Source organism: Solanum pennellii, chromosome 1 (assembly GCF_001406875.1).
Source record: "Solanum pennellii chromosome 1, SPENNV200".
In the NCBI taxonomy this organism is placed as follows: domain Eukaryota; kingdom Viridiplantae; phylum Streptophyta; class Magnoliopsida; order Solanales; family Solanaceae; genus Solanum; species Solanum pennellii.
This window is the reverse complement of record NC_028637.1, coordinates 104,667,398-104,692,271: the sequence shown is the minus strand read 5'-3', so window position 1 is coordinate 104,692,271 and position 24,874 is coordinate 104,667,398. Positions and strand designations below refer to the sequence as shown.

General features: G+C 33.9%; 3 protein-coding genes across 5 annotated transcripts; 1 reads left to right on the top strand and 2 right to left on the bottom strand.

The window, feature by feature from the left end:
* Positions 1-708: 708 nt before the first annotated feature.
* LOC107008469 (probable serine/threonine-protein kinase PBL11) lies at positions 709-4,101 on the bottom strand. 2 transcript variants are annotated; one of them, XM_015207518.2, is made up of 6 exons: positions 3,947-4,101; positions 3,070-3,506; positions 2,820-2,961; positions 2,416-2,543; positions 2,155-2,284; positions 709-1,174 (listed from the first exon to the last, which is right to left on the bottom strand). In XM_015207518.2, the coding sequence occupies exons 1-6, from the start codon at positions 3,972-3,974 to the stop codon at positions 870-872; spliced, it is 1,170 nt and encodes a 389-aa protein (XP_015063004.1). In that variant the 5' UTR covers positions 3,975-4,101; the 3' UTR covers positions 709-869. The 2 variants fall into 2 exon arrangements, with proteins under 2 accessions (XP_015063004.1, XP_015063005.1); XM_015207519.2 differs by having other exon boundaries at positions 2,820-2,931.
* A 4,798-nt stretch (positions 4,102-8,899) lies between these two features.
* On the top strand, positions 8,900-18,558 carry LOC107008072 (dynamin-related protein 3B-like). Its single transcript, XM_015206978.2, has 20 exons — positions 8,900-9,253; positions 10,166-10,448; positions 10,530-10,558; positions 10,652-10,753; positions 11,953-12,021; positions 12,106-12,165; positions 13,050-13,163; positions 13,347-13,395; positions 13,563-13,672; positions 14,256-14,348; positions 14,473-14,565; positions 14,646-14,783; positions 15,162-15,275; positions 15,408-15,503; positions 15,634-15,676; positions 16,030-16,178; positions 16,275-16,421; positions 17,182-17,234; positions 17,448-17,547; positions 17,874-18,558. Exons 1-20 carry the CDS (start codon positions 8,900-8,902, stop codon positions 18,144-18,146), a joined length of 2,469 nt encoding a protein of 822 aa, XP_015062464.1. The 3' UTR covers positions 18,147-18,558.
* A 628-nt stretch (positions 18,559-19,186) lies between these two features.
* Positions 19,187-24,622, bottom strand: LOC107014551 (GATA transcription factor 19-like). Of its 2 annotated transcripts, XM_015214514.2 has the most exons (12): positions 24,532-24,622; positions 24,102-24,436; positions 23,895-23,981; positions 23,649-23,785; positions 23,138-23,239; positions 22,329-22,443; positions 21,724-21,783; positions 21,211-21,276; positions 20,872-20,931; positions 20,119-20,199; positions 19,608-19,679; positions 19,187-19,471 (listed from the first exon to the last, which is right to left on the bottom strand). In XM_015214514.2, exons 2-12 carry the CDS (start codon positions 24,414-24,416, stop codon positions 19,427-19,429), a joined length of 1,140 nt encoding a protein of 379 aa, XP_015070000.1. In that variant the 5' UTR covers positions 24,417-24,436; positions 24,532-24,622; the 3' UTR covers positions 19,187-19,426. The 2 variants fall into 2 exon arrangements, with proteins under 2 accessions (XP_015070000.1, XP_015070009.1); XM_015214523.2 differs by having other exon boundaries at positions 19,608-19,676; positions 24,102-24,622.
* Between the last annotated feature and the right edge of the window lie 252 nt (positions 24,623-24,874).

Sequence of the window (24,874 nt, the reverse complement as noted above, 5' to 3'; positions counted from 1 at the left end):
TTTTATTATTCTTAATTTTAGAGTTTCTTCTACAGTTTTATTCGGCATTTCTGTATTGTAATAATAATTATCATGACATTAAAAGCACTTTCTCTGTTTCTAGTCTTCAATTTTTCACTCTCCGCTCCAAATTAGTAGTCATTCAATCAATTTAAAAAGCACTCAACTATTGATAATTCACTCCAAACTTTATTTTATTAACCCAAAAAGTCATCCAATCAATTTAAATATTTTTTTTAATTAAATTTGTTGGGATACTGTATAATTTTATTTCAAACTAAAATTTCAAGAAATAGTAATGTGTTCATTTTATTTATTTTGTTGAACCCCGCTCTAACTATTTAATTTTAAATTTCTTGAAAAACGCATAACAATAATTGGCAAAATTCTTTCATTTTCCATTTTAGTATTTTTCTATTCTCTTATTTTCCTGTTATATTGACGAAATTCCCTTTTTTCCCTCCCTTTTTATGAAAATTATTACATGAAAATATGTTTGAATTTGAGCACAAAATCAAGAAAAATGGTTGAATGAAATGGAGAGTTGATTGTGTCTCAAATAACAACGGACCGGTGGAATTGATCATAATCGTTTAACATTAATTTTCAACCATGGAGTTGACAATGTGGATTCTGATTGCAATGTTTTTAAATTTTGTTGACCGGTGGAATTGATCATAATCTATTTTATTCTGCCGTTTGCTGTGGTACGTCGTAAACAGAAACATATATTAAATCCAACGGACAACTTGATGGCTAAAAGAAAACATCTGAACGTAACATATTTTGGAAGTCGTCGACAAAGATCAAGCACAAAAAGACGCACGTTAGTCTATATAGAAACAACTGGTTTCTTCTCCACACCCCTCTCACCATGATGCTGCCATGGAACACCTAAGGCCCTTCAGACGCTCAAAAACTTGTTTCATTTCTGGCCGTTTATTTGGTTTTTCATCCATACACTGTCTTGTAAGTTCTGTAATTTTACGTCCATCCCGACGATCAAAGTCAGCATTATCCTGAAAACTTAGGTCGACATATGAATGCCTGGATTTCACGGCCCCATTATGAATTGCCGTCCCTGTATATTTTTCCTTGTCAAGAGCTCTCTTGCTTGTAAGATTAAAGAGCAAAACACCGAATGCATATACATCAAACTTTACACTGTATGCAGCTGCAATGCATTTCATAAACATGGTTAGGCCAATCAAAAAAAAAAAAAAAACTCCACTAGGATAAATAAAAAGAATAACGAACTTGCCAAAAAGCAACTAATGCAAAGAATGTCCCACATCAATCAGATGATTGTCTATCACCCACCTTTGACCCCAATCCCAACCATAGTACTGTTCCAAAGGAAATGCAAACTTTCCATCTATGCTGTTTGCTTTCTAGTTGCAGTATGGGATATCTTGTTGCTTTGAAATCAGATATTAACTTGAATCTTTGTTTAATGCAGATTTTGGGGCTATCAAAAAACTTCTTCCAGGATCGAAAGCATGCATTAGTGTTGGACTTGTGTATGTCACAAAGGCGCATGCTAGATATGGGGAGGTCAAGGAGTCAAAACTAACTTTCTTTGTCTTCCCTATGCTTTACTAAGCACTGGGCTAAAGTTCTGGGGAGCTTGTTGTCATAATACTACCAATTATGAATTATTGAGTCCCGGAGAATTTCTTTCTGCTGCTAGGTTTACTGTAGTTTGTTCAGCTAGTGTTTCTGAACTATTTATTGACATTATTATGCTAATGCTCTGAAGCTAGGCTAGTCTGGATGCTCTCCTTCTGAACATTCTTTACTTTCTACTGCTGTCAACCTTCTGAAAAATAACATGCTCAAATGAGGTAACGGGGTGGATGGTTCATACACGGTCAAAGTCAGACACCAACTTTTAATAAGGGCAGATGCTTGCTCTTACTTCTTAGTTAGGTTGACCTTACTCCTTTGTATAACCCTGAACAATTCTTGGATTTGTCAGCTCTCTTGTATTATGATAAGTTTTATTTTTGCCCTTCCTAGAGCTGACTATCCCTACTTCTGTAAATCTTGTGTCCTCTGGATACTTTGTTATTATTAATACATTTCTTAATTCTTACTTCATCAACGACAAAAAAAAATATTCAATGAAATAGAAGAAGATAACTCGATTCGTACCAGGATCATTGTAACTATAGAATGGATCAATGTAGCCACAAGGACCAATCCTCATATCTGATTCATCCACTGTAGTACCCAGAACCCCACCAACTAACATACCAAACTCAAATAGAACTGGGGTGAAATTCTGGAGAGAGGGAACACAAAAAAGCTTCAGTCACTTACGAATTCCTTAATAAAACATAACAGACTCGAAGGCCAGAAATAATGATGGGACGTGCAACAAGCAAACAACAAAATGTAATTATGATACTGCACCTGGTCAACAACTATGTGGGATGGAGCCAAGTTTCGAATCAGGTATGATTGATTCCTATCATGCAGATAGGCAAGCAAGCGAGCTAATGTAATGGCAGTCTTGACCCTCTGCAGCCAATTGAAGTCATCTGAACAAGCAAAGCCAAAAAAGTGATTGGGATGTCTGTGTCTTTCCTACTGATTCTCGGATAAAGAGATACATCGCATGCCTCCTCACTGTTTCTATTGTGGTTATAGCTACTTGGCCGAGTAATGACTACAGATCCTTTTCTCAAAAGATTCACAATTGCCACTGGGTTTTAACACAAATATAGCTACGGCGCATGTAATTAACAGCAGAAAATACATCAGGTGAAGTCTGCATAAAAGATTAGTAAAGACAGATGTGAGAGTAAAAAGGGCACCTTGAAAAATCAAGTTATGCAAGGTGTCAAGTGGATTTAGATCATAAACAACACCCACAATCTCCTTGCGACAATATCCAACAACTTTCATTAAGCTGCGATTGCCCCTAATCTTTGGAGCATGCAAAAAATTTAGTTCATCCTACACCAGCAAAAGCAATTTTTCCGAGTAATCATAAACTAAGAGAACACTTAATTAATGTAAGGAAGCGAGAGAAAAAGGGTGCATGACCACAAAATAGACACAAACCTCCAATCTTGACAGTTTGCTGTCATGTATTAGAATCGCCCTTTCATCATCAGCCAGAACTTTGACTTTAACAGAAGCGGGCATTAGCATACGAAATCTCCTTTCATCCTCAACCAGAATCTTGACGGTGACATCCTTATAAACTTTACCTTGATCAGAAACAATGGGCATTTTCCCACGGTAGAGCTTTCCTAAGTCGGTGACTCCAATAAGGTTCTCCGGAGAATATTGACCGGTAAACCGACTCAGCTCCTCTGATGTGAATTCAAGAAGTTCATTCTCCACAGGGCATTCCTCATTTGACTTGGGGTCAAAAAGATCATCCTTAACGAGGCATTCCTCCTTAACGAGACAATCCTCTCGTCCGCACTCATCCTTAACGAGGCATTCCTCCTTAACGAGACAATCCTCTCGTCCGCACAGCAGTTTGAAGGGTCCTGTAAGGAAGTGAGAAAGGTCTCACAGTGTTAACATCAAAGAAAGAGCTAATTGCAATCCTTAGACAAAGCAGCTTTTCAGTTTTTAAAAAAAAGTTTCATCTATAGGACACCATCCTTGATTTAATTTCCATTTAGTTCTTATTGTTATAATTTTCAGAGTTGGTTAGATGATCAGATTTTAATCGCTCTTCCTAGTTAGCTATCAAAATTGAATGAAAACCTAATCTCATAACTGCATTTCTCTTCTCTTATAGCACAAAATGTCACATATTTTGCATCTCTGCAACCAGAAGCATACAATCAAAAAACAAAAAGAACAGAAAAAATTGCAATTCCAAATACTCAAATATACTATACTCTATACATCGAAACCCTAAAAAAGCAAATTAATCGGAATGCATAACCTTAAAGTATAGAGAAGGATGGATAATACACACCAATAGAGCTCCGGCGACGGCGAAACATGATCTTTTTCAGTTAGAAGCGGTGAAATCTTCCGGAAGAAAATGGTGAAAAAAAAATAAGGGTTTCTTTTCATTTATTAAGTTTTTTTAATCTCACGCCTTTCTTACTAGGATGGGAAAAAATGATGAAAAGCCGCCCTACCCTAATCTATATTCACATTTTTAACTACATATTTTAATTTTATGAAAGTTTTATCGTTCATTTGAAATGTTTACGAATAATTACTCTCTTTAAATGCTTAATTGATAATGTGAATATATTTTATATTAAAAATATTATCAAAAATTTATTTTGTAATATCTTTTTATAATAAATATATATATTTTTAATCTCCAATATATGCATGTGCTTCTTCTTTATCACTCAATTTTGTTATAGAGTGTATGCACATAAACTTTGATGAAAAATACCAATAGATGAAAGTAAGGTACTACATTTCAGATTAAAGAACTTTTTACCATTATCTGATCGAAGAGTTTAAGCTTTTGCACCAAACTGTGTATTAAATTATAGTTAAGAAGTTTTTCAAAATGAGGTATACCTCTGTTTTACATTGAAGGGACAAATCCAAGTAAATCTATTAAAAAAATCATCAACAATTGTAATAAAATATTTTTTCTTGTCATAGGCAGGCTTCTTAGCCGATACATCTACGTGTATCAGTTGAAATCAACATTTTTATTTGTTGTTGTTAGTAAATGTGTCAAGTCAAATTATAACAAATAGTAAAAGTAAATGTAGGAAATAATTTTATTTTCTTGTGTCTAACTTTCTATTCTTTCATTTTATTATTCTTAATTTTAGAGTTTCTTCTATAGTTTTATTCCGCATTTCTATATTGTAATAATTATCATGACATTAAAAGCACTTTCTCTATTTCTAATCTTTAATTGTTCACTCCCCGCTCCAAATTAGTAGTCATTTTAGCTTAAGAAAATTGTCACTTTAAGAAATTAGAATTATATTTACTATCAATTTTTTTTAAAAAAAAAACTGATGAAGAAGTAAAAGAGTATAATTGTTGGGCATCGATGAATAATGGATGTATAATGTATTTAAGTCATCAGTCTTATGGAAGAAATTTCTTCTGTTTTACTTTACAAAATTTAAGGGTCAAAATAAACAATTCTCAAGAGATTATAAAGGGTAACACAGTGTTAAATCATTTAAATGGTTTCAAATACATAAAGTATTTGATGTAAACTATTTGCAGATAGATATTTGACCGGACTTCTAAATTTATTTATTTTTAAAAACTATTCTTCTTACTTGACTAATAAATTTTTTAAATTACTTATCAAACTAGAACATGAATTTACGCTTGATCGAGATTTTATTTGAAAACAAAAACATTTTTTAAAATTTTTGAAAGAAATAACTTTTGATATTACTCGAGAAACGATTATTTTCTTGAAAGTAAAGTCAAACACCTCAATTTTTGGATATAAATTTATATATATTTTAAATAAAAAATAACTTGATTTTTTACTTCTATATGTGTATATATATAATCTCGATCATATTGAACTTTACGTGGAAGATCATTGTTGAATTTTGACTCCATTATAGGTTGCGGACACTATTAGTTGGCCCAGTTGACACGAAGAGTGGATTACTCGTCATGGGTGTACTCAAATGGCGCATCGTAGAAGTTCTTGCTATGTTGGATGCTTTAGCATAGGGATCGAATCCAAGTGGATAAATTGGATTACCTATTTAAATGGGTGGCATATTTATATTTAGATAGTCATGAATTGAAGACCATGGAGCTTGTCCATTCATCCAAGTTTCGTACATCTCCGCCATTTGGTGTTTTAGGTCTCATTTGTTTCCATTAATATTAAGAGGTTTGAATCTGAATACACATCTGAATATTAAGATTTGCATTAACATTCAATTGTTTTGATCTGAATACACATCAAAATATTAAGACGTGGTCTCTAAATCTGAACACTAAATAATTAATGTTATTTGTGTTTCAATATCCGAATGTGCATATGAAATTAACATTAAATTAATTTCATTTCAACAAAAGATATCACTTTTGATTTAAAAAAGAAAATTTACAAGTTTTAATAATCATGATTTGGAGTACTATTTTTTTTTCATTCAAAAACCTTGATAAACACCAATACACTAACAGTGTTCTTGACACAGTCTATACAAGAAAATCATTAATATAAAAAAAATACTTGAAAGATTTATGAAAACTTACCAGTTCAAGAGGGGAAAAAATGGTGTTTGGATTGAGAAAAGAGAGAAAGAAAGTTTTTAGTTATGAGATAAAAAGGCACGCTCAAAGTAGAGAAGAGATGATTTATTGTTTGACAACTTATTACATGAGTCTGAATGTTGCCAAGAGTCCCCTACAGATCTGATTCATTCACACCGCTTCAGATTCATTAAAAAGCTTTTTAAAAAATAAAACAAATGACCTTAATGGGTTGAATCTGAATGATTCAGATTCAATCACACGTACTTAATAGGCTGAATCTGAATGATTAAGATTCAAACCTCCCTTAAGTGCAAACAAATGAGGTTTTAGTATCCTTACCTCTTCGATTAACACTGTTTCCTGTGACATCATATGATTCTGAACATCATCATTGTTCGATTCATTTTCATCTTTGTGAGTCATTCCCCCCCCCCCCCCCTTGACCTTGTATTGGAGGAATGAGATGACAACTTAAACTACCTTAATTAAACTATGTGCATAGATGATAAAGTTTGTTAGGGTTAGATATTTTTAATTATTAGTTTTTTATAAAAAAAAGAAAAAAAAAGTGATTTGCTAATGCATTGATCAAATCAGTTTGAAATTGCGTACGCAATATACTTGAGAAGTGAATAAGATCTTTACATATTTTTTTCTAAAACACAATAACTATATTTTTTAGTGCTTCGAAATAAAATCCTTTAGTTAGTCTTTTTTTTTTTAAATTTTATTAAAAGAAAAGTAAGAATAAATTATTTTTGATAAAGATTAAAGCTTTCTATTTTTCGCTTTTTTCTTATTTTCTAATAAAGATCACCGAATTCAAAAAGGGTTGGCTACGTATCTTAACGATATGAAAATTTGGTGTGCGTAGTTCATCAATTTTTTTTTCATATATATATANATTTATAATATAGCAACAGATGCACAACAGAATATTTAATTCGTCATTAAATATTAGCGCGAAATTTTGCCACTTTATTTTTTCTACGGATTTAGTAACAAAGTAGGGGTGAAAATTTTAACTAATATTGGGCAACAAAATTAGTGATTGAATAAAGGTTACTAAACTATTAAATATATTTTTATAAAATTTATATTATATAGTGATGAAATTTGTCAGCATAATTTTTGATATATATATATATATATATATATATATATATATATATATAATTCTACTTTTGAAACTATTTTTGTTTAGCTCGTTTTATTGTAAAAATGAAAATTCAACTATTTGATATGTACAGAAGAGGAATTACTATAGGGGTCACATTAACTTAATTTAATTTGGTATAACATAAGAGGAATTACTATTGGTGTTGGGGCTTAAAGGCAGAATTAGAGACGTAAAAAATAAACAAAATATGACAACTATGTGTAGTTGTTTAATGAGTATTTTCAAATTTTTAGAAATTAGAATTAATCACAAGTGTTTAAGATTAACTTAAAGTCTTAAACCAGTGTAATTAATAATGTGAATTGTAATTGCATTGTTTAGATTTAGATAGCATACCATCACTAATAAGAAATAAATATTTGATTAGACTTTTTAATTTTTTTATAACTTTTATTTGATTAATAAATTTAAAAAATTACTTTTATCGATTAGAACATGAATTTATGCACTATCAAAATTTTATTTGATATTTTTTTTGGATTCTAAAAATCAACTTCTGATATTACTCAAGAAATATCTATTTCCTCTAAAACTAAGTTAAACACCTCAATTATCTAAAATAAATAAATAAAAACCAACTCATTTTTTAGAACTAGAATTGATCACAAGTGTTTAAGATTAACTTAAAGTCTTAAATCAATGCAATTGATAATGTGAATTGTAATTGCATTGTTTAGATTTTATTAACTAGCATATCATACTATTTTTGTTCTATCTATTGTTTGCAATGAATCACAATTAACCTAACACACTAGAAATAAATATTTGATTAGACTTTTAAAATCTATTATTTTTTTTTTATAACTTTTATTTGATTAGTAAATTTTAAAAATTACTTTTATCAACTTAAACATGAATTCATGCGCTATCAAGATTTTATTTGATTTTTTTTTTGAATTCTATATCAACATTTTATATTACTCAAGATAAGTATTTTCATCTAAAATAAATAAATTATATTTTAAATAAAAAATAACTCATTGTTTTCTAAAAAGTAACAAAATAGAATTAATTATTACTACCGAAATTCGATATTATTTAACTCATTTTAGTTTGATACGATATTTTTTTAAAAAAAATACTTTATTAAAAACATTATTTGCTAACTAATTTACTTAATGATATTTTAAAATTCTAAATTTAATTTTTATTTTTACTATTAAGAATAGCAAAAACATAATACATTTTTTAAATTAAATAAATATTTATATTTGATATAAAGACAAAGTAATTATGAAATTCAGAAAGTTAGATGTCTTCCTCCCTCGCAAATGGAAATAAAACCAGTAATAAATATCAAGAATATAATATATAAAAAAATAAAATAAGGTTTTAAACATACATTTCAGACATGATAACCACAATACTCAATTTGGGGAAAACGAGTAACGATTCTCGCTTTGTTTCTTGGGCAGTAAGACAGATTTCCGCTTTCTTTTCTACGCAATCCATGAGACCTTTCCTTATTCGCTTATAGGGTTTTACAATCGTCAATCTCCGGTGATCTTGTATAGTATTCTAGAATTTAACATGGCGGAAGAAATATCACCGTCAAACTCTCCCGATGCGGCGTCGGCGGCGTCATTGGGTCATTCAGTAATACCTATAGTGAACAAGCTACAAGATATATTCGCACAGCTAGGAAGTCAATCCACGATTGAGCTGCCACAGGTTGCTGTTGTAGGGAGTCAAAGTAGTGGCAAATCAAGTGTTCTTGAGGCGCTTGTAGGTCGAGATTTCTTGCCTAGAGGGTCTGATATATGTACTAGGCGACCTCTTGTTCTACAGCTCCTTAAGCATAATTCTGATGAGGAATACGGAGAGTTCTTGCACCTTCCTGAGAAACGTTTCTATGATTTTAATGAAATTCGTTGGGAGATTCAGGTATTTCTTGATTTGCAATAACGAGTTAATGAGTTTAAACTGGGTGTACTGCAATTTATGTAACTTTATTCATTTTCTTAGCATATATATGCTCTTTCCTATAGGAAACTAGTTAGTTTGATTGAATAGGGCATATTATGTTTCAAGCCCTAAACTCCTAAGTACTAACTAGCCTCATATACTGAATCAGCCTATGCATTGGGTTATAACTACTGCAATATATGTACATTTATTAATTTCATGCTAGTTATGATGGTATTATTGGTTAGATGTTATAGTACACACGCCCTGACAAACTCATCTTAGATTGTTATACAGTGAATTGGCATCTCATTTGTACACTTCTCCCACTAATTAAGTGGTTACATGTAGACACTCCTTTTTTGTACAATGCTCTACCCCCATTGCAATATATACAATATCTATATGGTAAGCTGTATTCTAAAGATAGCATGAGCAAGGAGAAACAGTAGTTCTGATTGAAAGATTATTGGCTTGTCTGTGCATCAATTATGGTTAACCAAGATTTTCTTTTTTTACAGAAGACATGGTCCTCTACAAAAGACACCCAATCCTTTATACCAAAAATAAAAATAAATAAGAGACTGAAGAATACTACTCAAATGCTCAAAACTCATTTCTTCCCCTTCAAAAGCCCTGTTATTTCTCTCCATCCAAATAATCCACATCAAATCCAGGGGAAAAAAGAGATAGTTATTAGGCTGATCATGGATTTTGATATGGAAATATATGCATAGTAACTTCTAGTAGATGGATTGCATGAGGGAAGGACACTCAACATAATGCAATCTCAGTTATTGATCACGTGGTTTCTTTTCCTTGAAATTTCAGTATTGAAATTTCAGTATTTATTCTCTTTTCTAACTGCCTATCTTCCATCATTGGTATTAGGCGGAGACAGAAAGGGAAGCAGGAGGAAATAAAGGTGTCTCGGACAAGCAGATACGGTTGAAAATTTACTCACCAAATGTTCTTGATATTACTCTAGTGGATTTGCCTGGCATAACAAAGGTGCCTGTTGGTGATCAACCCTCTGATATTGAAGCTCGGATCAGAACTATGATCATGTCGTATATTAAGGTCCCAAGCTGCTTAATATTGGCTGTAACACCAGCCAATTCAGACTTAGCCAACTCAGATGCTCTTCAGATTGCTGGGAATGCTGACCCTGATGGTATGTTGCAACAATATATTCTACGCCAGGGAGTTTACTTGCTTTTTAGGTGCTTTCTTACATGAGAGATTCTTCTTGCAGGTTATCGAACTATTGGCGTCATCACAAAGGTCAGTGTGAAAGGACATCAATTTCATCCTTATGTTGATAATATTATTTCTCCGAATTGTTTTGAAGTGGTCGTGTTTCCATTGTTTTCACAGTTGGACATCATGGATAGGGGTACTGATGCTCGTAACTTTTTACTTGGAAAAGTGATTCCCCTTCGCCTTGGTTATGTTGGAATAGTGAATCGTAATCAGGAGGTAATACATCCATTTTTTCTTTTTACCTTTTCTTTTAGGAGGTAATACATCCAGCTACACATCTGGTGGAGGATATTGTTTTTCACGAGTTTTTGTTTATTTCTTGAGTTTGCCTCATTTGAATCATATGTATGTTTTGGAGTTGTATATGAGGTTACCATGTTTCTTTTAAAAATCATTTATTCTTCGTAGGTATGTTGTGAAGGGTGTAGAACCAAAAATGAAAAATTGTCCACTTTCTTCATGGATATCTATAGTCTTTAGGTCTCTGAGAGGCACCTCTACCAAGTTCTCTTTTCTTGGGAGTGTTCTGTTTATTTATTTCTATTTTATTCTGACTAAATTTTAACTACCTTTAGACATATGTGGTTTTGATCATTTTTGTGGTCATCTTGCAACAACTTCTTTCGGACAAGAAATTCTGTTGCGCTGGCAATACTTATTTTTCAAATACTGTGCGATAGATTGCATATTTACCTTCATGTCTGGATAATGGGATACATTTCAGGTTGTTTCCCTCTAAATATCTTGGGTGCTAAATTGGTATTTGGCTGCTAACTTTTTATTTGTTGTGTGATTTTCTTTTTTAGCACAAAAAGTAATCTTTATTGATACCCCAAGACAATGTTTTATTTTGAATCCTTATACATTACAATTATTTTAAGGATAATTTAAAACACTAATAGGGCACCATAACCAAAATATACAAGGAAGTATCTACAATCAAGTCTATGATGGGTCAATAGAGGTAGTAAACTGTTCAAGCTTTATGATTCCTCTCTGCACTCTTTCTTTTATTGCCAAAAGAGGAGTCTGAGATATTATGGCACCCTATAAAAGGACAGATGGATGAAAAGAGAAAGTTATAGCCATTGAGAACCAGAACGAGTGTTAAGATCCACTGCAACTTTATAGTAGTGAAAGAAATTCGAAATCTCTAAAATTGTATTCAACTGCGGAAAATCTTAGCAGCCAGTGCATATTATACAACAAACCTACTTGTGTACTGCTTGTAGTAGTCTGGATTTATTAGTTTATCCAAGTACAAGGTAAGGATTTTGTTTATCAGAGAGAAAACCATTGGGTAACAAGATAACAGTGTGCTACATATGAGCAACAGTATCTGTGCGCACAGATTCAGAAATATACGTATATTGCTTTATAAGTCTTTAATCCTATAGCTCAATTATGCAAAACAGGATATTACGATGAATCGGAGTATTAAGGATGCACTTGTAGCTGAGGAGAAGTTCTTCCGCAACCGTCCTGTATGTTTTCTACCATCTCTTATGTAGTTGATTTCATGTCTACGTCCGTTAACAATCTTCTGCTTTATCTATTTTTTCTCGAAGGTATATAGTGATCTTGCTGATCGCTGTGGTGTACCTCAATTGGCTAAAAAGTTGAACCAGGTAATCTATGCTGGTCAAAGTAACAGTGATTCTTCTTTTATTGGGTTGCCACATTGCTCGCATTACATCCTTGTGGGACTAAATATTTATAAAAAATGTGAACCACAATAACAATGTCAAACATTATATTTATTATTTTTCAGTCATTATAGAAGTATCTCCAAATCAATTAATAAATTATAAGTTTCATCCTCTACAGTTATTTTTGCATTTTCAAATGTAATTGACACGTTGAATTCAAAAAAAAAAAAAGGTGCTTTGCTCATGTTTTGAGTTATACTTAGACATGCTTACCTTGTCACTGCTGGTTGTAAAAAACCTTTTTTTTTTTTTAAACACAGTGATCATGTTATGGCACACGAGAAGCACAATATGAACTTTTGTACATGTAGTGGCCTGTGTTTTTACCTTCTTTTTTTGGTTTCCAGCATCTGTGATCAGGGATTTACCAAGCAGTTTATTTTTTCTTGAAAATAAACATCATAATCTGGACGCTCTTTCTGACAAATTCGATGGTCATGTTCTGTATGTGTCAATCTGGTCTCTAATGCATACCTTGCTGTTTTTTGGATGAGAGTAATATCTTCCTTGTTATTTTCTTGTATATGGGGATATTTTCTCTAATGACATGTTAAGGCTGTCTTTCCTGTTTACTGTTGCACCTATTTTAACTTGCATTTGTGCAACAGATACCTGTTGTGTTATTAGTGTTTTCCACATCAATTGGATGATTGGCTATCACCCACCTTCAGCCCAATCCCATTGTCCTGTTCCAAAGGAAATGCAAATTTTCCAAGCGTGCTGTTTGCTTTCCAGTTGCGGATGGGACATCTTGTTGCTTTGGAATCAGATACTATTAACATGAATTTCATTGTTTAATGCAGATTTTGGTGCAACACATCAAAAAACTCCTTCCAGGATTGAAATCACGCATTAGTGCTGGACTTGTGTCTGTCGCAAAGGAACATGCTAGCTATGGGGAGATCACCGAGTCAAAGGTAACTTATTTTGTCTTCCCTATGCTTTAATAAGCACTGGACTGAAGTTCTGGGGAGTTTGTTGTCATAGTACTACCAATTGTTGAGCTCTGGAGGGTTTCTTTCTGCTAGATTTATTGTAGTTGCTCAGCTAGTGTTTTTGAACTATTTATTGACATCATTGTACTAATCCGATGAATCTAGGCTGGTATGGGTGCTCTCCTTCTGAACATTCTTTCCAAGTACAGTGAAGGTAATGTGGCCTAAACCTTGCAATATTTGATAGTAGTCCTCTACTGGATTTGATCTCCTATATCTTATGTTGCTTTCTAGTATAAATTTCATATTAATTGACCATTTACACTTCCTAACCTTATTACCAGTTTGTATTTTTTGGTTTTTTCCTTGGGTCGAGAGCAGCATTCTCTTCAATGATAGAAGGCAAAAATGAAGAAATGTCAACTTCTGAGCTTTCTGGTGGAGCAAGGATTCATTACATTTTTCAGAACATATTTGTGAAAAGCTTGGAGGTCTACTTCTTTTCATATTAACTTTTTTTTATGGGTAAAAGTTTCGTGAAGTTTCATATTGCAATGCCTACTTTATTCTTTTATTGCTTGGAGAACTGAAATTCATCTGTAGACTTGCTCATGTTTTCAGATAAATGATACTGATGCTATTTTGTCAATAGATAGCTAGTATGTATGCTTTCATTGGTATGGTCAACTCTGAATGGCTTATAATGCTTTTATTGGGCATTAACTTTTTTATCAGTAAGGTCTTCATAAATTGTTGCTAAGGTTGTGGTGCACATGTACATAAGCCATTCATCTATTGTCCTGGTTTTCATCCACGTACATAGTGGCATAATTGAAATCTATCTTCCATTTTGAATAGTCTTTTATCGACTAGCTCCTTCCGTCGATAAACCACAATTTTTTACAATAAGGTTTCACATACAAGTATTCTAAATCTTCAAGGCTGTAAAAATTGTGAATGACAGACAAAAGAACTTTTCAGTAACTTTGCATAATTAGTATGTTGATGTGTATAATTGGAATGTATAACCTAGGTTTAGTTGCTTACCAAATCAGATTTCTCTTTCTCCTGCAGGAAGTTGATCCTTGTGAAGATTTAAGCGATGATGACATCCGAACTGCCATTCAAAATGCAACCGGTGCCAAATCTGCATTATTTGTGCCAGAGGTAACTCCAAAGGATTTAACCTGTTCATTGCTTTTGAGCAAATATTTCAACGCTTTATTGAATAATTCCTGTAGTGTTTATGACAATTGGTTGGTCGCATCGTAATTATTGTGTAAATATGCAGGTCCCTTTTGAAGTTCTCATCCGAAGGCAAATAGCACGATTAATGGACCCGAGTTTTCAATGTGCACGATTTATATATGATGAGCTGGTTAAAGTAGGCCAATGTTGACAACCTTCTTATTCTTGTTATGCATTTTTATAATTGCTGTTCTAACTTGAATGATTTCTTCGTAGATGAGCCATCGTTGTATGGTCAATGAGTTGCAACGTTTTCCAATTTTGAGAAAGCGCATGGATGAGGTTATTGGAAATTTTTTGCGTGAAGGACTGGGACCTTCAGAAGTAATGATTGGACACCTTATTGAGATGGAGGTATGTCAAAATGTTGGGTGTTTTGTTTGGTTTTGCTTATACCTAACACAATAAACACATTTGGTGTTCAAGTTTATTGAGTTGATTGATAAGTGCCAACTATTTGTGAAATATTGTGCTAGAATTTCAATTTGTTTTTTCTGTACATATCACAATCAAATTTTACAATAGCTGTATTGCCCTGCAGTTGTAATTAACTAATGGTATCAGGGTCTATGCTCAGCTGACATCTCAGATAAAAACTAGCTCATTTGATCGTTGCCAAAAGCATCTTGATGTAAAAGTTCGTGAATTGCTTTAGCAAATCACTAAAATTCTTAGGACTCTTTTGCTGTTTAAGTTTGTATATTGTTCAACTTAATTGTTTTTCTGTTGCAGATGGATTACATAAATACTTCACATCCAAATTTTATTGGTGGGACTAAAGCTCATGAGATGGCATTACAGCAGGTCAAGTCCTCTAGGATTGCTGCACCTAATCCGAGGCAGAAAGTAAAATTTTCATTTGCTGTTTATATACTTTTGCAATTGGTCTTGCAAATTATATCATACTGACCTTATCAAAAGAAAAAAATATATCATACTGATATTTTAATTTTAATTTTTTTGCTTATTGCTATTCAGGATGGCGTAGATTTAGAAAAAGCACCAACCTCTGAAAGAAGTCTAAAATCACGTGCTATACTTGCCAGATCAGTTGGTGGTTTTGTCCCTGATCAGGTTGGCCTTTTCTGCATCAAGTTTAGTTTCTTCATCGTCTCCCTGATCAACATTGCACAGCTTTCAAATTTCAAGTGCAAGACACTGAAGTTAATTACACTGATTAGTGTTCTTTTTTGACTGGGAACAGGTTGTTCGGCCTGCTCCAGAAGTTGAGAAAACTACAGCATCAGGTGTGTTTCCATCTGGCGATACATGATGTGTTCATTTATGCCACATGTTTGTTAATTGGAAGTACATAATTAATTGGTTATTTTTTGAGAATTGGTAACAAAAATAACTATTAAATGAGTTATTAGTTATTTTCACAAGTTGAATATTGTATACAAGGATTAGCCATTTGCCAAATGCGGCTTTATGAAGAAGTCCTTACTTAAGTACCTTGTGGTACACTTAAGCTCAAAAACTCCATGAACTTTTATGTTGCTTGTATTATGCATTGATGTCCTTCTCCTTATAATCTTTACAAAATATTTTGTTTGCTCGGTGTTATTGCCAAGGCATTGCTGATATATCTCTTCATTAGGATCAAATGTTGGTTCAAGTTGGGGAATATCATCAATATTTGGTGGCTCGGACAATCGTGCATCTGTAAAAGACAATTTCATTAACAAGCCATTCAGTGATACTGCACTGAGCATGGATCATGCTTTCTCAATGATCCACTTGAGAGAGGTATCAGTTTTGAAGGCCCTCTCTGCCGTATGATTACTTTATAGATTAGGTTGGTGATTAAATTAAACATGACATCTCTATGTGTTCTGCTTGAAGCCCCCAAGTGTCTTGAGGCCTTCAGAAACTCATTCAGATCAGGAAACTATTGAAATTGCCATTACAAAACTGTTATTGCGGTCATACTATGACGTTGTCAGGAAGAATATTGAAGACTCAGTACCTAAAGCAATCATGCATTTTCTGGTAATTCTGAATAGAAATGACTTGGTCCTTCACATATTTCATGCTTTCATGTTTTTGACCTCTATGCGAGTGGCCTTTCAATGGACTTATGCTTAGGGGTTCTCCATTTATTGGCAGTCTTGAGGATTCCTAAATCTACTCTTCTAGCACTTTCTATGTTCTGATTTAATGATAATAGAAGTTCTTCCCATCTCGTTGTGTTCTCTTATTTCCTTCTTAAGGATGTTCTCTTTCAGTTAGAATTTTCAGCACTAGAAGACACTGACCCTAGAATATGTAGTAATATGCCAACATGGGATTTTAGACAACCTGGGGACAGAATAAATGAAACAAGCACAGTAATCTGCTTTCTTTTATTTTCTTAAAGCACAGGGGAATAGTGGCACTGTTTGGTTTTCTGCTAACAGTTCAGAGGCTAACTTTTATCTGGGGAAAGTAACTTTCTCTATTCTACCTTCAGCTAACTTAATATTGTGTCATAGTGTCGATCTGTCAAGTGTATTTCTTCAATTGCTGATTTTGTGAAAATTGTGAAGTTCTTTATTTTATCTGGTGAAAATTTCTGTATTGTTGGAACTGTCAACTACTTTCTGTTGATAATTTTTTCTAATTAGCCAATATGAGGGAAATGGTATCTGGTGTCTGTTAACTTCATTTAGACTCTGGGTGTTGTGTTTTCAATTTTTTTTAGTAAGAATGCTAATGTGATCATTTTCGATTTCTATATTGTTGACAAAAATGGTTTTAATCCTTTCTCCAGGTAAATCACACCAAAAGAGATCTTCACAATGTGTTCATCAAGAAACTCTACAGGTATTGGAAGTGGAATATCTTTTTTACCAAGATACTTTGCCAGGATAGTGGGCTATAGTGGCTAATTGATCCTTCATTGGCTTAGCAGCATGAGTTTTATGTGCTTATGTACTTGTATGTTGTTTCTAGCACCTGGCTGCTCAGCCAATCAAGTGCTACACATTTTTCCTGTACTCGTAGTTCTTATCAGTAGTGCTTGTTATTTTGTTGCAGAGAAAACCTCCTCGAAGAAATGTTGCAAGAACCTGATGAGATAGCCATGAAGAGAAAGCGTACACGTGAGACACTTCGTGTTCTTCAGCAAGCTTTCAAGGTCAAATCACTACCATTTTCACTCTTGAGTATATTTTTGCATATATATACATTTCAAGGCTCACTACACTAAGCTTTATGATAGAATGTTAATGGCTTTGATAACTAGAATCTTATTTTAAGCTTTATTTAGGAACTAAGGAGAAAAGTTTGTTCAAGTTGGGAAGAAGTATCACAACATGAACTCCTAATGTTCTCATTTTCATTGTACTCATGAAATCAGTTCTGCCAGAATGTTATGTTTGTCATCATTCTCTAGGTTTCCTTGGCTTATGACTTCACTTACAGAGTACCATTCCGCTGGAACTAATGTTTTCTGGTTCGCAGACATTGGAGGAGTTACCACTTGATGCTGAGACAGTTGAAAGGGGTTATAGCTTGGGTACTGATCTGACAGGCCTTCCAAAGATTCACGGGCTTCCATCATCATCAATGTACACTACAAGCAGTGGCTCAACTGGTTCACATACCGGTTCTCCAAAGAGCTCTAGATTGCGCAATGCATCCCATTCAGGTGAGCTACAGTTACCAATGTATGGTGGCGCAGATTCAAACGGTGGTGGGCATAATGCTGGTATTTATCCAACAGTAGGTGTATAAGAGACTCAATAGATGCAGGGTTTGATCATTCACGAGTGAATTTATTTGCTCTCTCCACCATCATTGCAAAACCCGTCTCTGGTGCAGTGGAGTGCTACTATTTTTTGTCATGGGCAATGTTTTGCTGAGCTGATCGCTATTGGCTTTTACCCACTTACTGTCTATTTCTATGTCAACTATAAATTCATTGTTCGTAGAAGCTGTACGAAATAAGAGGGGACTTTTCGTCTTTATAGGAAGAGGCTAGTTTTGTTGCCTTTTGTTATGATAATTGGCAATTTATTTTCTAGCCGCCAATTTTTGAGTTCGATACTTCATTTGCTTTCTCAATTTTGTCAAATGCGATAGTAGGAAATATCATCACTTGTGTATAATATGCCTTTTTATTTTGGGAAATTCTTGTCATTTTCTGCACAACGATGTTCCCCACCAATACAGATTACTGTAATTTGAACGTTATACCTTCGATACGTGAACAAGTAGGTTGATTTATTTTCCGTCAAAATTATAAAATGCCATCGTTTCTACTATACTAGTCCTTGTTTGTGCTGTGTAGTATAATTAATATTTTTAACGCATTAGAAATAATTAAACCAATAAGATTGGATTAGCTCATATGTCATATTGGTGGATTTCTGATTATGCAAAATCTTTTCACCCCGATATTAACATGGCATCGATTCTAATAACAATACTCCCTTCTTGGTTTTTTCATCTGTTTCAAAAAAACAATGTTTAACTTTCATCATAAAAATTTAAGGGGCTTATACATGATACTTTAATCGGAAGATTTTGAGTCTTTAAAAAAAAATGAAAAGCAAAGCTAAGAGAAACAAATTAAATTGAGGGAGTGACACTTTTTCCTGTTTGTTTGTTAAAGGTTGTGCATGTATCTCAAAAAATATTTTCTAGCAGGAATCAATAATAATCAATGGAACTGCTTGTAAAATTAGATGAAATAATCCAAACTATGCTACCCCTCTTTCATGTTCCCCTTCTATTCTCTTCTAAACCTGTAGTTTTTCTTTGGACAAATACGCCGTTGCAACACTTTAAAGTATTTAAGAGAAAAGGATGGAAGAAGATACAAAAATTCCAGAAATTCTATGACATAAATTAACCAAAATATTTACAGATATCCAGTACCTCCTATGTCCCGACCCCTAACATACATAAACGAGCTCTTAGCTATAATATAGACAGATGCTTTACAAGTTTTAATATAACACCTAGTAATGACTGGAATCTTCAAGCTCTGCATCAACTTGGAATAGTGTATGTCATGTTACAGGCCAGTGAACACTCATATGTGAATCAATGCCAATCTGTAATACAAACAGATGATGTTCAGATTCATTAAGGAAGATTTCAAATTCAATTGAGTGATAAATATACCAATCTTAGAAGTCTTCAACACAATCACAAGCAAACAAAAACATCTTGCATGAAAATAGGACAGACCTGTTCATCGAAGTCTGCAGGAATCTCAAATTCAGTTCCAGAAGCATTTGCGAGTTCATCGAGATTATCCTGCTGAATCAAGATGCTTGGTAAGTGAAGCTTTTGAAATATTTAGCAGGTGTATGGACATGAATTTGTTGATATTTCAAAAAAAAAAATAAATTGTACTTGAAGTAAAGTTAAAATGGTATATGGAAGTTCAACTTGTGTTTGAACATGAAAATAAAGTTGAAGTTGTGAGCGTGAACTTGAAAAAACTCCTTAAAACCATTTTTCAAGTTTGAAGTTGAAACAATGGGCCAATTTAAGAAACAAATACTTGATTAAAATAATCTCCAAAAACTTTAAAAACTTTTGAAAAACAAGGACAAATGGGTTTGTGTCATCGATCTTGTTCATGGACAACAAATAACAGTCGAACAGCCCTCTTGAAAATCAACATCTAAACAACAGAAATCGGGGAAAGGAAACAAGAATGTTAAAACTGAGGAACACATTTTTCGGAAGTTACCTCGTCATCAATGTTAACTGAAGAACTTCGAATACGGAAAGGTGAACTATCAGCGAAGTTTTCTGCAGCTTCTTGCATATCCTACGTTAGAAAATATCATCATCCTATCAGCACTGTTAGAAATCTATACACATGGGAGCAAATGTCAAATTCTTTTTTTTCAACAAATCAAAGTCATCATATAAAAGGCATTAGGAGATCGTCTAAAGAGTGATACATTATAAAGTTACGCAAGGATCAAAGCATCCAAAATCACAAGCCACACACTCTATACATTGATGAATGTTGCTTCACAAATGTACCCGAAAGGAATAAAAAAATAAACTGTGATCTTTCAAATAGAGACTTCCACTATATTAAAGGCCTACTGCTAGTTTCTTTTCCTCCCTCCATCCCATACTAAATGTCCAACAATCCAAAAGGGTTCGCTCATAATGGGACTGAGCTACAAAAAGAGAGAATTAATCACTGTAAACTTACTCCTTTTTTCTTTTTTGTAGATATCACTCTCAACTAACTCCTTATCTACACCTCAAAGTTGGATACTTTTTAAAATTATAAGTTCCTTGTATACCTGCATTAACTTCCTAGAAGGGAATCCTCGTTCAGACAACTCAGTCATTTTAAGGGAAGCAAGAAGGGATCCATGTGATGACAACATCACTTAAGCCGTCAAGTCAGGGATTAACATGATAGAACAAATAATTTCAGAGAGCCGTCAATATAAACCAAAAAGACTTCAAATATGACTACCAGCTCAGCAGTTGTAACTGAAGGATTTTCCTCTGTAAGCTTTGTCTCTCCCGAACTTCCCTGCTCAAACCCAATGAGGCAAGTTAAACCCCCAAAAAATAAAACTGAAGAGGGACATGCAAGAAAATTTTCAAATGCCCAATTTCCATTATAAATGCGTTTCCAACTCATCAAGACTCTAAAGCTGGACCTCAAAGGAAAAAAGGGAGGATACTCATTCAATTATGCCAGGGCAATTTAGGTATATATGGTTCCAAGAGAACTGCATGCAAAATACTATCTCCACTTCATACCTATATAATAATTTCGCCTCGATACCGCATATTAAAAAAGATTTACCTCTTGATGTTGCTTTAGATAAGAATTCTCAGGTGCAAAGGTAGACAGCTTGATATCAGGAGTTCCCTACATGACAAAGGAAATATCAGTACTACAAAGTTGAACAATAAACTACAACCTAACAAACTCTTGATAGATAAGAGGTAAAGGTACAAACATTTAGGATTTGTTATGTAAATATAGTCACAGTAGAAATTTTTGGATCACATGCAACAGGAACTAATTTGATAAAGACTTTGCCTGAAGGGAAAAGAAATGATTTAGTAATTTAGAGAAAGATTTCATGTAGGAATCTGCATCTCAAGAGAGCTCCACTACATGCTTGTTGTTTAATTTCTTTTTCCTACCCTTTTGTTGAAGAGGGGGAGAGGGAGAGGGCACTTTCTTATTGATGCTCCATCACAGCATGTTCCATAATTATTGATCCTCAAATAGTCTATCATTGACAATGTACATTAAACAGGTTCTGTAAGACAGTTAGAGGGATGTGTCACTTGTTCTCAATTTACTTACTGGCTCGTTTTTGTCAAAGGGTACATGACTCCCTCCCTTTGTAATATCTCTGAACATACCCTAGAAATGAACCAAAACAAAGGGTGAATAGCAAAACAAGTAATGAGCAAACAGATGAATAATACGATTGAAAATAATCAAATAAGAACCATCAAGTTTAAGAATGCATTTATTCAGATTATCTAGAAAGATCAACATACACTTCAACATTTGAATCATATCCAAGAATCGAAGATCAACAGAATCCATGTAAATGACATGCCTGGTTTGCAATCCATTATTTTCACAGCAATAAACTAAATAAGCCTTTATAGTGTTTGCCATAAGACTAAATGGCAGTGCACATAAAGAGAAATCAAGATCTAAATTATCAGGTCAACTCTTAATCCAGTAATCTGGTAATTGACATTGATTATTGTCCCTGAGAACTTAAGCCAAGACTAAATCGACATACGAAATGCATTGATTAATGATTATTGTCTTGATCATCAACCGAATGTCAGCAAAACATAAGAAATGCGCGTTCGAGAAGGTCCTTTTTTTTCGGGTTTATGTTTTTGGGGGGTGGGGGAACAGAAAAAACAGGCAGACCAACTGCGCAATACCTTGTTTGCCCACATAAGCCCACAAGCATTGCAGAGGGTTCTAGGGCCTGATGGGCCCCGCCGCATTGCAGGGGTCTCACTTTCATTAGTACCACAGTGGTGACATCTTCGTAGTCTGTAAGTTCAAAGGGAAGTAAATGCAGATTATAAGGGGAAAGAGAAAAAGAAAATCTTAATCCAATAACATAAAGAGTAACGGAAATAATAGAAGTTTTTACATAGCATTGAACAAAGATGTCTTATTTTGCTAATCTTTTGGTGCAGCCTGATTATTGTACAGGATTTTGATGCAATTTAAATACAATTGGGGACTATGTAGTTATGTTTTCTCGCACTGGCTTAGATAAAGCATTTATAAGATCTTCGATTACTTATCAAAAAAAGAGAGACTGCAGAATAGTAAGCCAAATTTGAACACAGAATTGTAAACAAGCCCTATGTGAAGAGACAGTAGGAAAAGTAAGCTGAATATGAAGCAAAATACGTCATCGTGTCATAGGTTTGCCATTGTTTTCTGTTTTGATTTGTTAACATGCCGACTTGAACCCATAGGCATAAGGTTAGAGGTGGAGGTGCTTTCCACTTGAACTACCCTCATACTTTAGTTATTGTTGAATGAAACCGTCCATTTCATGCAATAACAGCCATTATTACACAAATTAAATGTGGAAGGAAGTCAAAGTCTCAAGGCCCTCAACTACCAAAACACAAAGCATAGCATAAAGCAGACAAATCACAGAGCAACTGATTCTTAACAAAGATGTTGCTGGTATGAACTGTCAGAAGTAAGGTACTAGGTTCATACTTACGTAGGTTCAGAATGAGCAGCACTGTCCCCTGAATCAATATTGTCAGCAGACGACTTTCCACCTTCTTTTAAAGAGGCAAATTGTCCATTTTTACGATGCATCCTATAAACAGTGCAACTAAACAGTCAAGAATACTAGAGTAATCAATCTCATTACTAAATCTCTAATTTGAACGACAATAGTTCCCAATGAATCTAGACAAGTTCTAAAACCTTTATAATAACCAAAAACATTTTTTGTGAAAAATTATATTTACTTCATTGTACCATTTTACAGCCAGTACTTTTTGACCGATCCACTTCAAACAAGTATATAAAATTTATTGATACCAGTCTACTTCAAATATTTGGGCAACTTAAGTAGTCTCTAAATGATGTTTTTTTAAGAAGTATCACATTAACTGAAACCAATTAAGGCCACGAGTAGAAACATTCTTCTCCAGTGATCCTTTTAATACATTAATCACCAAACACAATGAAGAAAAAACCAAGGACTGCAACCTTCGCCTCACCTCTGTGCAACTTCTTTTCGACAAGCATAACGAATTGTTTTCTCAAAGCATCTATCTTTTCTCTTCTCCCGGAACCTTATCAGAGATGCCATTCTCGGAGAAATGTTTTGCCTGGTGGGGACATCATTCTCAACACTCTACAAGCATAACCCAAAAATCAGTGAACATCCACCGCCCCCCAGTCCCAGTAAGCTCTGGTTTAACCACACCTAAATTGAAAACAAGCTCCAATTAAACTCAACGCACCTTTGTACTTTGCAGTGCAACAGAATTTGAGTTAGGTACATAACTGGGCACCTCACACCCTCCTAATAATAGCATCACAGCTTGCACCTGTGAGTTTTACATTAACAAAAACCATACATCATTCCCTGAATTCAATTGTAACCACATTGGGCAAATAGAGCAAATTGACTTGGATACTCTTCAATTACACAGCCTCAAAAATCGAACCTTTTCAGGAGTAACAGCTGGGAATACATAGACTTGGCCTTCAAAAGAAATAGTAAGCTCACTAGTCCGCGAGGACACAGCCATAACTCTGCCGCTATCTACAGGGCCAGCAACAAGCGGCATAGAGCAAACCTGCAACTCTTCACCGCTACTCATCGCCTCCTCATAGCCACCGCCAACGCTGATATCATGAGCCTCAAATCCTCCACCTCCATATCTATCTACTCGAATTGGAACATTCACATACTCCTGCTGAAACGCTACTACTTCATACTGCCCACCTACCATTTTCCTCGAATTATCCGCCGCTTCCATTTCTCCCAAAAAAAAAATCACTGTAAAAACAGAAGAAAAACAACAAGCTATGTATACATCTGAATGTGTTTTGTAAGTACATGAAAATGGTGAGGAGAATTAAAAAAACCCTAACCCTAACATAAATTTTCTGATGCTAATAAAATCCCAGAAAGTTGATGAAGAATTGCAGAGAAAGAGAAAGAATGTTCAACTGGAAATTTAGTGCTTTTTTTTTATATATATATAAAAATTAAGGAGGGGGAATTTAATTCATAGGAAAAGACTCAAAAGGGTAAATGGAGAGGAAAGAAGCAGAACCGTTGATTTATATGACGGTGTCACGTGAAACGTCCATTTATTTAGCGTATCGAGTCACGCTTTTATGCACTTTTTGTCCCCACCCCTCACGATTATCATATTTTCCCAGGTATATATAAAAATAAAAATCTTACTAGTAAAAAGACGGGCGAGGAAAA